This window comes from Dendrobium catenatum, unplaced genomic scaffold, assembly GCF_001605985.2.
Source record: "Dendrobium catenatum unplaced genomic scaffold, ASM160598v2 fragScaff_scaffold_1608, whole genome shotgun sequence".
Taxonomy (NCBI): Eukaryota; Viridiplantae; Streptophyta; class Magnoliopsida; order Asparagales; family Orchidaceae; genus Dendrobium; species Dendrobium catenatum.
In genome coordinates, this window is record NW_021320070.1 from 5,453,766 (window position 1) to 5,466,135 (window position 12,370).

General features: G+C 34.5%; 3 protein-coding genes across 4 annotated transcripts in view; 1 reads left to right on the forward strand and 2 right to left on the reverse strand.

Moving 5' to 3' along the window:
- The window catches only part of LOC110106236 (uncharacterized protein At5g03900, chloroplastic), a gene marked incomplete at its 3' end in the record, with an annotated part of 46,887 nt that extends 43,579 nt beyond the window's left edge, over positions 1-3,308 (forward strand). Inside the window, 3 exon segments of the mRNA XM_028700974.1 lie at positions 2,833-2,919; positions 3,005-3,068; positions 3,165-3,308. Coding sequence (XP_028556807.1) covers positions 2,833-2,919; positions 3,005-3,068; positions 3,165-3,308 — 295 coding nt within the window.
- Positions 3,309-4,874: 1,566 nt separating this feature from the next.
- Positions 4,875-5,679, reverse strand: LOC114581228 (protein REDUCED WALL ACETYLATION 3-like). The gene is made up of 5 exons (XM_028700985.1): positions 5,666-5,679; positions 5,437-5,523; positions 5,264-5,352; positions 5,110-5,172; positions 4,875-5,007 (listed from the first exon to the last, which is right to left on the reverse strand). Exons 2-5 carry the CDS (start codon positions 5,509-5,511, stop codon positions 4,947-4,949), a joined length of 288 nt encoding a protein of 95 aa, XP_028556818.1. The 5' UTR covers positions 5,512-5,523; positions 5,666-5,679; the 3' UTR covers positions 4,875-4,946.
- Positions 5,680-6,213: 534 nt separating this feature from the next.
- On the reverse strand, positions 6,214-10,983 carry LOC110107349 (glucan endo-1,3-beta-glucosidase 14). 2 transcript variants are annotated; one of them, XR_002304364.2, is made up of 4 exons: positions 10,880-10,983; positions 7,913-8,949; positions 7,393-7,552; positions 6,214-6,350 (listed from the first exon to the last, which is right to left on the reverse strand). XR_002304364.2 is itself a non-coding variant. In XM_020837657.2 (3 exons), exons 1-3 carry the CDS (start codon positions 10,938-10,940, stop codon positions 7,481-7,483), a joined length of 1,170 nt encoding a protein of 389 aa, XP_020693316.1. In that variant the 5' UTR covers positions 10,941-10,983; the 3' UTR covers positions 6,654-7,480. The 2 variants fall into 2 exon arrangements, 1 of the variants encoding a protein (XP_020693316.1); XM_020837657.2 differs by lacking the exon at positions 6,214-6,350 and having other exon boundaries at positions 6,654-7,552.
- Positions 10,984-12,370: the final 1,387 nt, after the last annotated feature.

Sequence of the window (12,370 nt, forward strand, 5' to 3'; positions counted from 1 at the left end):
ATTTATTCTCAAATCATCTCTTGCCAATAGGGATGTGGCACATGTCATCTAACTTGTGGTTTCGACGCCAAATGACACCGAAGGTAAACAGTTATGACTGGGGCCCTCTGAACCGGGTGGTTTGCCGCCAAATGGCACCACTAAATTACGTTCATGGCCAGATCCCTTATGTCCCCCAATGGATTTAAATCATTGAGCAATTAATCAATAGGGTATGACCGATAGGGCATAAAGCCCTTTATTAGCTAAGGTGGACTCAAATATGTTCTCTTAGTCAAATATCTACCCCAAGTCTACAAGGTTCTCTTGGACGAAGCAATCCGTGGCTGCCGACAGGATCATTCGGTCAGGTTGGGTTAACTACCATAGGATCTTGATCGGGTTCACCCCTCACCATCCGCTTTAAGTGCGCAGTGATAAATTTCAATTTTTAATATCTAATTCTACTGCTACTATATGCCAAATACTATGTATCTATTTAACGACTAGCCTTAATCATAAGTTCTCTCTCATTTTCGGGAGAGGTAATTAACTATAGGGGCTTATGCCTATAAGAAACTAGAACTCAAATCATAAATTCCTAATAAAATGAGGGCGAAATATCTGGGTGGTGTCTTATTTCAGACAAAATTTTCCTTCTGAAAATTTACTTTAGAACTTAATCCGTTAAAACTCCTCCGAAAGAGGCGAGGTCAGGGTGCCTCTTTATTTTCGGAGCCCACATAGTTGATGATTTGTGAACTTTTATTTCATGTGTCATTTTTGTGCGTTACATCATATGGTCTCATTAGGAGACTCTAAACCCTAAAACATGCTATATCACAGCATAATACAACTGATTTTGTAATCAATACTCCATTTGTTGTGCTCTTAAGCCCTGAATATATATATATATATATATATATATATATATCTTGCATGCAGCATAATGCGTGCATGTAAACTTGCAGATACGCATGACTTTATACTTGTTTCTAATTTCAATAAAGTTCGATCCAATCTATGCTCCATTTGGTTTGCGATCACATCAAGCCATGCCTCATTCTTGAAACCTGCATGTTCATTATGATCATAGTCTAATCCAAGTTTTGGAATGTTCCCGGATCTAAGAACAAAATTCATTTTATATATATGACCCTATTTTGTTTTTGTTACCTACCTAGTCTACTCTTTTTTGAAGAGCTCCTCCACTAATGAAACTTGTGGCTCTTAGTAGAAAATAAACTATTTTCATGATACCAAGAAGCTATGATATTTTGAAGCAGGAATAGTCATGCGCCTATTGCATTCCCATTTGGTCTACAGTTTTGAGCTACGCAGGGTTGCCTATGCTTGATAGTATTCTACTATAACTTTTGAGGACTATTAATTTCTTAAATATAGCAAATTCCTTAATTGCCGCCAGCATTGGGCATGCAAGCTTATTACTGAGCCTTTTTTTGTTATTGGAATAGCTCATTTGTTTTTTGGACTATCAGCCTCGCCTTATTTATGTCTCAGTATTGCAAATGAGGATAATTGGAGACATGAAACTTTAGTTATGGGAGTGTAAACAAGTCTCAAGTCGAACTTGAGCCACCATTGACTTGAACTTTATCTTGATTGATTAATTTAGTTTGAGTCACCTCTAATTTGAACTTTAGCTTTATTAATTAATTTACTTTAAGCTCGAGCTCGAGCTCAAACTTACTTTTAAGAAATTGAGTTGACTCTTGAGCCGGCTCATTTACTGTAAAAGAGAGGAGCATTCTTATTCAAGCAATTTTTTTTTTATTGTTAAATGCAAAAGCATATGTAAGTATTCTTATTCAAGCAGTTATTTTAATAGCAGGATAAAAAGAATAGAAAAAAATAAATGAGAATTAATAAGAAATCACTTTGGAATAAAAAAGAGATATATCTTTTAAATTTATTTAACAATTTGATACTAAACTATTAAATTTTAATATATTTTAAATGTTTTTTGTATTAAAATATTTTAAAAGAGTCATCACATGAGCTAACGAGTTGAATCGGGGCTAGCTCAAGCTTGATTCTTTACCTCATTAACGCGCTCATGAACCCATTTATCAAGTTGAGTTCAAGCCAGCTTTTAGCTTGATTGAGTTAACACCGCAAAGCCTAATTTGGCTTATTTAATATGTTTATCATGCTGTTGAATCATAATTATGAGCACGATAATGTCTGCTGTAAACATCCCTGTTTTTATATGATCTAGCTTTTGCATGTTCTTGATTTTGCTATCTTTCATCTTTTGTCTCCAAGAAGCATCTATTTTAAACAGAATGATTTAATTAAAAAACGTGTGCTTATTCCTTTCTGAATATGTGTTTCTTGCTAGTTACATCTATTTGAGCATGCAAAGCTTTTTGTTCTGGATCTTTGATCATTATTCGATGTGTTGTCTGATTTTTGATACCTTGCAGCCTTGTTTAGTGGCTTGCTCTAGTTTACGTTTACGGGAAATTATTAGGTTCGGACACCGGACCTAAAGATGCGTCCAGATACTGCGTATTGTATGCTTAAGCTCTGCCTACGCTCTGTGTATTTACTAAGTATATACTATGTATTGCAGTAAATAAGCAGCAAATATTTAATTGTGAGGATTTGCTTCTTATTTGATGTGTATCTACAAATACGCAGAGTGTAAGTAGAACGTACGTAGAGTGTGAGCAGAGCGCACGCAGTGCATCCAGTAATCCGGACGCATCTCTAAGTCCGGTGTCCGCACCTAATAATTTCCCCTAGTTTACATGTGGTTGGGATAGTCCTATTATCATATCTTCATCTTGTGTTATGAGCAATTGTCTCATGAACTTGCCTTAACTGCAGCAAGACAAGTGCATCTGAGAGAGCAATGGTTATAGGCTTGGGCTCACTCAATCTATTTGGTGTAATTGTTCTGGGAAGCATGTTGAAGTACTTGTCCTTCTCTCTCTCTCTCCTTTCTACTTTCATATTTTCTTCTATATTTGCAACCTGACACTTGAATTTCATATTATAGGAATACCACAGTTTCACCTTCAGGTTTCATTTCTTTTGTTTCTGATATATTTCCTCTCCTCCAGGTAAGGGTCCTTTATTTTCCATGCATATTCATATAGAGAAAAGAAATTCTCACAAGCCAAATCGTATATATTGACAGCTTGGTAAGCTTTCTGCAGGTTTATGCTGCCTCATTCTTTGCAATACCATTGTTCCGATGGTTCTTTTTAAGCAGGAAAAATTCTGCTATAGAAAACAGAAATCTTGCGAGGAGACAACGAGCTACAGCTCTCGAGTTGCCAGATTCAAGTCTTAGAAGAAAAGTAAGTTTGAACGAACCTTTTTTTTTTTTTTTTTTTTTCTATTTGAAGTTAGTGATCAAAATGGTCTCAATATTTTTTAGATGCATTCATTTTAGCTCTAGATTATTTTACTTGTTTAATTTAGTTTATCCAGTCATTAAATTTGAACCAATTTGATCATTTAGAGTGTCTGTCATTTCTTTGGATTTAGGTTTGTGGAATCTAATATCAACTCAAACTAAAGAGATTAATGTAAAAAAGTCAAAAAATGCTCAAATTTATTCAACAAAGAGACATGGCAACATGCTCCAACTTACAAGATTTATCTAAATGATTTTGAAATTTGTCCAAATGATCAAATATTTAACACTGCCGTTGCCAGGTCCCAAGTCCTGGATGAGAAAAGTGGAGGGTTACGTTAGGTAGTCGACAGCCAGCGTAAAACTTGTCGAACAATAATGACATGAATTACCCTATTTCGGTTGGGTTACATCAAGGATCAGCCTTAAGCCCATATCTTTTTGCTTTAGTCATGGATGTTCTCACTAGACATTTGCAAGAGGATGTACCATGGTGTATGCTTTTTGCTGATGATATTCTTCTTGTTGACAAGACTAGAGAGGGAGTTGAAGGTAAACTTGAATTATGGAGGTCAACCTTAGAGTCTAAAGGTTTTCGCTTGAGTAGATCTAAAACAGAATATATGGAGTGTAATTTTAGCAGTAATAGACCTAGTGAGGGGATTGTGACTTTGGGCGATCAAGTCATTAATAAGAGTACACGTTTTAGATATCTTGGATCTATTGTTCAGAGTGATGGTGAAATAGATGGGGATATTATCAGCAGAATTCAAGTTGGATGGTTGAAGTGGAGGAATGCATCGGGCTTGTTATGTGATAGAAATGTACCCCTCAAACTTAAGGGAAAATTCTATAAGATGGTAGTGAGGCCTGCAATGCTTTATGGTGCCGAATGTTGGCCTTTAAAAGAGAAGCAGAATACTAAGTTAAGTGTGGCAGAGATGAGGATGCTCAGGTGGATGAGTGGCTTTACCCTTAGAGATAGGATACGAAATGAGCATATACGTGAAAAGGTTGGAGTAGCTCCAGTAGAAGATAAGATTAGAGAAAGTCGCCTTAGATGGTTTGGTCACATAAAAAGGCGGCCTTCCGACGACCCAGTTAAGAGAGTAGAGGTATTAGATTTGACTTATGTTAAGAAAGGTAGGGATAGACCTAAAAAGACTTGGTTAGAAAATATTAGGAATGACCTTTCTTTATTAGATTTAAACGAGAATTTGACTTTTAATAGGACACAATGAAGAAAAAGGATTCATGTAGCCGACCCCACGTAGTGGGATAAAGGCTTGATGTTGTTGTTGTTGTATGAAGAATAGTGTTGTATATGAAAATTTTAAATTGCATTAATTTTAAAATAAATGATCAAATCAGTTCTAACACAATTTATATCAGAATAGAAGACAAAAATTATTCCTAAAGAAAACCAAACTCATATATTCATTGTTTGCTTATAACCAAAAAATGATACGATGACTCAGTTGTTTATTTTATTAGAGAAAACACGTTAGTTAAAGAAGCTATTTGATTAGAATTAGATAAAAAGAAAAAAAAAACATTTTATAAATGTCAAACTCCATTCTCACCGAAGCCAAATATGGATCTGAGAGATATATGTCTCAAGCGTGATCTTGCCAAGCCACCTAAGCAGTAGAAATAAAATAATGAAACAAGGATGATTGCATATTGATATAAAATGAAAACTCAAGAAAAATGGCAATAATTGTCCAGAAGATTTGGCTTACGCAAAAAGAGTCAAGGAATAATTTCGCAACTGCTGGGTTGCATTTCGCAAGCAAATATAAACACTAAAAAACATAATAAAAGGAGGTATTAGTTGAGAAACAGTACCAATTTGAATTAAAGGGACATTTTTTCTTGAATAAACTCTGTACTTACGTGATTGGGATCCATGACGTATAGGGATGATACTTATTGTAACTAACTTTATCTAGTTTGTAAATGTACTCGTACCACAAAAAACCAACCTAACAAAATAGGATTCATTAGTCATGTACTTAATTATAAAAAGATAGAGACTTGATCTTAACAAAGTGAATCGTAGGGCCTACCATCAAACTAACTGCAATTATACATGTTTTAATTGAGAACCTGAGTTTGGCTTCAGCTTCTTCAACTTTTTCCATCCATCTTTCAACCTGATATGGAAGAGGATTGAAATACCTAAGAAACCTCACATAATCACAAATCCAACGCTCCAAGAAAGAAACAGTGGGATAGTAAATAGCTTGGAATGGGAACATAATAAATCAATCAACAAATGATGCTAAAAAAACTCACATTTGGATGGTAGTAAGCATGTATATAAAATAATAATAATAATAATAATAATAATAATAATAATAATATTTGACATGTATATGAGGAATTTGATTCTTAATAGGATACAACAACATCAAGATGTGGGATTGGCTATATGAATTCTTTTTTTTCATTGTGTTATGTTTAAAGTTAAATTCTCGTTAACAAAAAAAGGTTTTATGTAGCTGATCTTATTTTTTATTTTCTTTTATTTATTTATTTATTTATTTTTATGTAGAAGATTTTATGAAATGGGATAATGGCTTGATGTTATTGTTGTATGCTCTTTGAAAAATAATTTTTGAGTCAAAATTTTATGTAGCTACTGATGACTATTTTTTTATTGTTTAAAAAAAATTAAAAAATTGCTTTTTAAAACAGTGTAAAAAACTGTTTCAAATGAAGCCTGGATCAGAAAATTTTAAATTGTTGTAGATTAAATTTTGCCTTCATTAAATATGTATTTTGACACTCAATATTCTAAATAATAAGAATTTTAAAAAATAACAAATGTTAGCTACAAATTACATGTATTTTGTTCAGAAAAGAATATTGAATCGTTTCGTCTAATTCGCTCTCCTATTTTTGTCATTTACATGCTCCCTCCCTAAAATCATCTTGCATCTTAAAACTCCACAGCTTCATGGATCTCCACCTTCCGAATCTGATAAAATAAATATAATAATTTTTATGAGCATGAGACCTATCACAAGAATATATATACATATTTTTTTCTTTTTTCCGATTGAAAAATAAATATTTTTTTTGAAAATTTATAGAACCCTAAACAACAATTTCTTAATTATGACCAAATTTACAATTCATTTTTTATAAATAATACGACTAAAAATCATAATTGGCAACTTACCATAAGACTTCTAAATAAAATATGAGAAATCATATGTTCAATATTCATAATCATGCTAATGTATGTTGAAAAACGTGTCAAAAATTCCTACAAAACAAAGGCTTAATTTGAAACAGCTTTCTTACTGTTTCTTACAGTGGCTTTATAGAACAAAAATTACTTTAAAATGTAGGAAGAAAGCAGTCCCAAATGATTGATTGTTATGTACGGAAACAAAATGCCGTCCGGAGACCAACCAGAATATGCCATATCACCCTTTGCTTGGTACCGCGGCTCGGTACAGCTAACGTGGCACATTCTGTTTGGTCTCCGAACAGGCTTCCGATCTCCAAAGAGAATAATTTCTCGACTCAAATGAATCCTAAAACGTATCAAGACTCCTTAATAAGTTGAAAACTAACTCAGAGACTACAAAGCTGAACCTAATAAGAGGAAATTACGCATTAATTGAAGGCATCTGATCTATATATTTTTCTAAGACGATCTAGCGTTATAGCCTAAAAGCGACAGAAAGTCATTAAGAAAACGAGAGGGACAATAAAAGAGAGAAAAAGAAAAGCATGCACTAATTAAGACTACCAATGGGAATGAGAATATCTACGAAGGGATAAGATATTCATTATATTTTTTTCTTGGATATGCAGTCAGGGTGTTACCTGCCCATGACGCATATCTGTATCAGAGATGAATAAGAATGATTGAGACAAAGAAAAGTATGGGGAGTTAATGGGATTAAAAATGGTTTAATAGGGCGATAGTCAATGTTTTCTGCAGTGATTTTCAATATTAATAAATGAAGATTGTGGAAAAAGACAAAGGAGAGATCAAATTAACATACCTAACTGTGAACAAAATGAAGACGAAGCCAAGTTTTGCAGTAGCAACGGCTCTCCCTTCATACGATAGATATTTTGGGAGGCAATTTTTCATCTGTCACTGTATAGTATCAAAGCAGAAAATAATGCTGTGATGAGTGAAAAAAAGAAGCCTGCTATGATCTGCAAGAGAACAGCAAAAGCACTTTAGATAAGTGACAAATAACTTGCAATTTAGCTGATGAGGTAATTCAAGTTGATTGCCATTTAGGCTTTGTTTGGGACAGCTTTTGAAGCAGTTTTTTAGTACTAAAAAGCTGCTTTAAGAAGCAGTAAAAAAGCCGTCCCAAACGGAGCCTTAATATCATTGGAAATGAAAGCAGAAGGAAAAGATATTCCCTTCAGCCACCCACTAGGCGTGATTCATGATCTGTTAAGCACAAAACCTTCCTTTTAAAGATTATTAAATGGACCAACTTGATTCTCTTAAGAAGGAAAAAAAAAACTATTGAGAAAAACAAAAGTGAGGCTCCAGATTCTTACCAAATGCTTTGAAGCTGGTGAGTTTGAAATTCCTGAAAGGTGGCCAGTCTTCAGCCCAATGTTGTAAACCGGGGTGCCATCAGGATAGAAAAGTCCATAGTTTCTCTCAGAAGTTGGTCCCGGCTTTAAATTCTCATTGAATAAAGCAAAAACATGGATGTCGATGGGCACCGATGGCATCAATGGCGTGCCTTGATTCATTGATATTCTCTGCAACAAATTACCATTATAAGCAGCAGCATTCTCTGGGGTGGCCCCAAACTCAGTTGGATCCCCTTTGGATGGCCATCCGGTCTCCGAAATTCGTACATCGACATCGGTGTGGCCCATTGCCTTGATTGCAGAATAAACTGAGTCAATCTGAGCATAGAGCATGTTATCATATTTCAGGTTGGTGTTTGGATCAATGACTCCCGGATTCGGTTCGAAGAGAACATATTGTAATGAGATGGAGTTTGGATTATCTTTGTAAGCAAAGTAAGGATAGGCATTTATGAGGAATGGAGAGTTGGCCATGACATGGAAATTGAGGAGGGGCTGGATGTACTGAGCAAGATCTCCACGAAAAGAACCAGAGGAAGGAGGAAAGGAGTTTGATAAGATATTGAGAGAATGTGCAGTGGTGACCTTTATTTGTTTGTCTAAGCCAATGGAGATCAGGGCTTGGTACACTGACTGCATAGCAGGCAGGAGATTGGCCATCAAGGTGGTGTCATTGCTTGAGTAGACCTCATTTCCTACAGTGATGCAAGCGATTCGAGCATTCGGAATGTAGGGCTCGACGAACTGTTGAAGCCAGGCCTGAGCTTGGGTGACGTCCATCATGCTCTGAACATTCTCATTTCCTATTCCAATGATGAACTCAACATTGGAGTTGAGGAAGGCACTTAGGACATTCTGATCAGCATCGTAGAGTTTAATTCTGCTGATGTTTAGGGATCTAAGAAGGGTAGCTACTCGTGTAGGTGGAGGAAGATCGTTAGCAATCTGCCCATAGTTGATTCCAACTCCAATGCTAATTGTTTGGTGCACTGAACCTGAAAAGCAAATTTTTTTTTTCTTTGGTCATTGTTCGATACATATTGTGTTGTTGAAATTTTAGAAGCTTTTCACAGGTTATATTTTAGAATATTTTTAGTTACTATCCAGAATGTTAGATTATGCTCAACAAAAATACAGAGAAGGGTAGAAAGATGCATCAAACAAGAACAAAAAATTATTCAATTTAAAGAAATTCTAAAATAAAGCAAACATACATGAGATTTGTAGTAACTTACATTGAAAAGTCTAGAAAGGAGCTAAACTTGTAGATTAAACTATTATCTTGCTTTCGAAATGTATAATAACTTTGGATTTGAACTTAAGGCTGACCATATGAAACTTGGATGAGTATGGTCAACAAACTTCATCCCAACAACCTTCCAACTAACTTTAAACAACCTCCAACTAAATTTAACTAACTTTCAACTACATTTTCTACTACTAAAATTTAAAAATGCAAAAAAAAAAAAAACATGCAACATATTAGGTTTAGGAACTTATTGTTGTTTTGGTAGACCAATACCAACAACTTCGATAGTTGATCTTGGCTGGTTAAGGCCCACAAGTATTGAATATAATTCTATATTAGATAGTTGGAAAATATGATGCTATATGAATACCAAATAGTTGACTTTCATTCATAAACCTAACTGTTCGTGTTGAACAAGTTTTGACTAATGGTGCATTCAGCCAAATTTTAATCTTATTTTTATTTATACTTACATATTGGGTGGATCCCATTCATTGAGAAGCTCTAGATTGCCAGCAAAAATCAAATATATGGAATTTATCTGACAGGTTTGACCATGAAGAGTAGTATTACTAAAGATTCAAATAAGCTTAATTGATCAAACACTAATCTTAACGCCTGGAAACAGGCCGTTGTAAGCTCTAATGGGGGTAATTGGCTCAAGATCCAAACTAAGATAATTGCGATAGGACTGCTGCCGTTGATGAAAACAGAGTCTCTAATAGTTTCACCTTAACGTCAAACAAATAAAGCTATCAGATAAAGGACTTGCGTGAATAGTCAATTTATCCATTTTAAAAGTAAAAAACAACGAAGAACTTATAGTTTTATGCTCCCAAATATAGAAACTCCTACAATAGATAAGCAAACAGAACTGTCAGGCTCCAATATTGAACAAAATGGATCGAAAAACAATGGAAAGGGATAAAAACAATAGCATCTGCTGAAAAATCTTTACAAATATTTTGGCATTTAAGGAATTCCACTCTTTAATACCTCTGCAGCAGTGATTCATATTATATTGCCAACTAAACTTCCATGCGCTTTAAAAAAACTTCATTCCTCTAGGGTACAAGAGATTGACAATAATAAAATAATAAACATATTCAATTCTACATTAACATTGCTGAACAGAACAAGTGGGAAGTTTCTGGAGTACAATAAGCGCACGTATTGCCCTGGAAATTCAGCACGTCGTATGCTCCTGAAAATAGATATTTCTTAAATCCAAAACCACATCATATGACCAAACCGCCAAGCAAAAAATTTACTGTTCATAAACAGCAATTAAAACAAAAACGATAAGCAAGACTATAACGAATTAATTTCTACGACGCACCTGCAAAGCTTTCCCCCCCACTCAATCCTCATCTCCTCAGAAACTAGAAATTCGACCCTTAATTAATCTCTAGAAAAAGCCGATCAAATCATCCAAGCTTCGAATTCTCAATTCCAGCTATTAAGGAAAGAACAAGAAGAACCATCATCGGCTGACCCAATCTATCATCACTAAATCCAAATCTAAACCGTTAAACAACATCCAAATCAAGAAAACCATATCAAATAACGCCAATCCAATCCCAATTCCAAACACGAAAAAGAAAACGCACAAAACAATACAATCGGATCATCTCTTCCATAACTGAAATTCCTTAAAAGGAAAAGAAGATTCGCACCTGAGATCAGAAGACAGAAAAAGAGGAGATAGCACGAGCAGAGACGATCCACCGCATCCATTTGTCTCCTCTCTCTCTCTCTCTCCCTAAGCTTCGCTCTACCTTTGGCCACTTCCTCTCTGTATCTTCCGCTTGTATTTTATATATACTTCCCGCGTTGGAACCCCATTCACCGTTAACGGACACGTGTTCACCGTTCCGTTTCATTCCCGTTACAGTGTCATTAACTGCTAACTAAGCTGCTTGGGCAAATCCGTCATTTCAGGGTCTTAGTGGGGGTGGTTTGCTCGCTTCCTGACCGGTTTTCGACGGGGACGAGTTGGTGTTGGCGGGCCGCCTTTTCCGACGACTGAAGTAAGAAAACGTGCCACCATAACGGCCGCCGACTCGCCGGTGACGCGCCTCCAACGAGGCAGCCCCCATCGTAATTAACTGACGGTATTGGTAGCCGTCCATGTAGCCTTTCCTGCACCTTGGGCCCACCACACATATGGATATTGGTATAGTGGACTTTCGAATAAGGAAAATAATTAATTTCAGATATTTACGAAATCTTTTATTATTATTATAAGTTATTGACTTTATTTTAAAATTAATGTAATATAAAACTAATTAATTAATTTCTTAAAATTTCTCGTTTGAATTAGACGGCTAAGCAACCTGTTTATTAAACAGGTTGAAAAGTTCAGTTTTGACTCAAAGAAACACGAAAGGCACGATAAATAGTTGATTAGTACTGGGATAAATAATAAAATTGGAGGGAATATTTTGTTTTGTAACTTTATATTAAATCTTTGATTTCGATGTAAATCATAAGAAAATAAATTTGCATAAGAAATATCTACAAAAACTTTTTATCATAAACATTTTTTTATTACAGTGTAAATTATGAAGAAAAAATTGTCACATCATATGCTGTCATTTTGTAATAAATTAATAAAGTTTTCCTTAACTTTTGGGTAAAAAAATGATTTGAAATATCATGATCTAATTTTTGGTTAATAAAAATTCAAAATTCTTAAATAAATGTATTTTAAATTTTAATAATGCTTTCATAAATTATATACATATTTTTGAATAAAATGCAATAAATTTAAATTTATTATAATTTTTATTTAATTAAAATATCATAACACAACTTATTTCATGACTTTTCACTCAATTAGATAAATGGAGAGAAATAATATTCAATTAATATTTTTATCACTTATAATTTTTTTTTTCATTTCATTTCTTATAATTCCTTCAAATCAATCAGTATACTTGCTTATGTAAGGTTGTCACATGAAGCTAATAGATTCAGATAGCAGAACTCAGACTAAGAAAAATTATTACGTGCGGAGTCTAGAAGTATTCGGAGGTCAATTCAGATGCCCAGTCACTTAATACATTGTGCATTGTGTGACGTGACGTTTTTGAATTGACCTCTAAACTCATCTGGACTCCGCACGTTATAATATCTCTTAGACCAAATAGGTTCAAGTAACAAAA

Excerpts from the sequence above, each read along its gene's own strand:
- LOC114581228 (XM_028700985.1), bottom strand. The coding sequence starts at position 5,511 with ATGGAAAAAGTTGAAGAAGCTGAAGCCAAACTCAGGTTCTCAATTAAA. Across the intron at positions 5,173-5,263 it reads ACGTCATGGATCCCAATCAC|TGTTTATATTTGCTTGCGAA; the intron begins GTAAGTACAGAG and ends TATGTTTTTTAG. Across the intron at positions 5,008-5,109 it reads TATTCCTTGACTCTTTTTGC|GTGGCTTGGCAAGATCACGC; the intron begins GTAAGCCAAATC and ends TCTACTGCTTAG.
- LOC110107349 (XM_020837657.2), bottom strand. The coding sequence starts at position 10,940 with ATGGATGCGGTGGATCGTCTCTGCTCGTGCTATCTCCTCTTTTTCTGT. Across the intron at positions 8,950-10,879 it reads TTTCTGTCTTCTGATCTCAG|GTTCAGTGCACCAAACAATT; the intron begins GTGCGAATCTTC and ends TTTGCTTTTCAG. Across the intron at positions 7,553-7,912 it reads CACCAGCTTCAAAGCATTTG|ATCATAGCAGGCTTCTTTTT; the intron begins GTAAGAATCTGG and ends GTTCTCTTGCAG.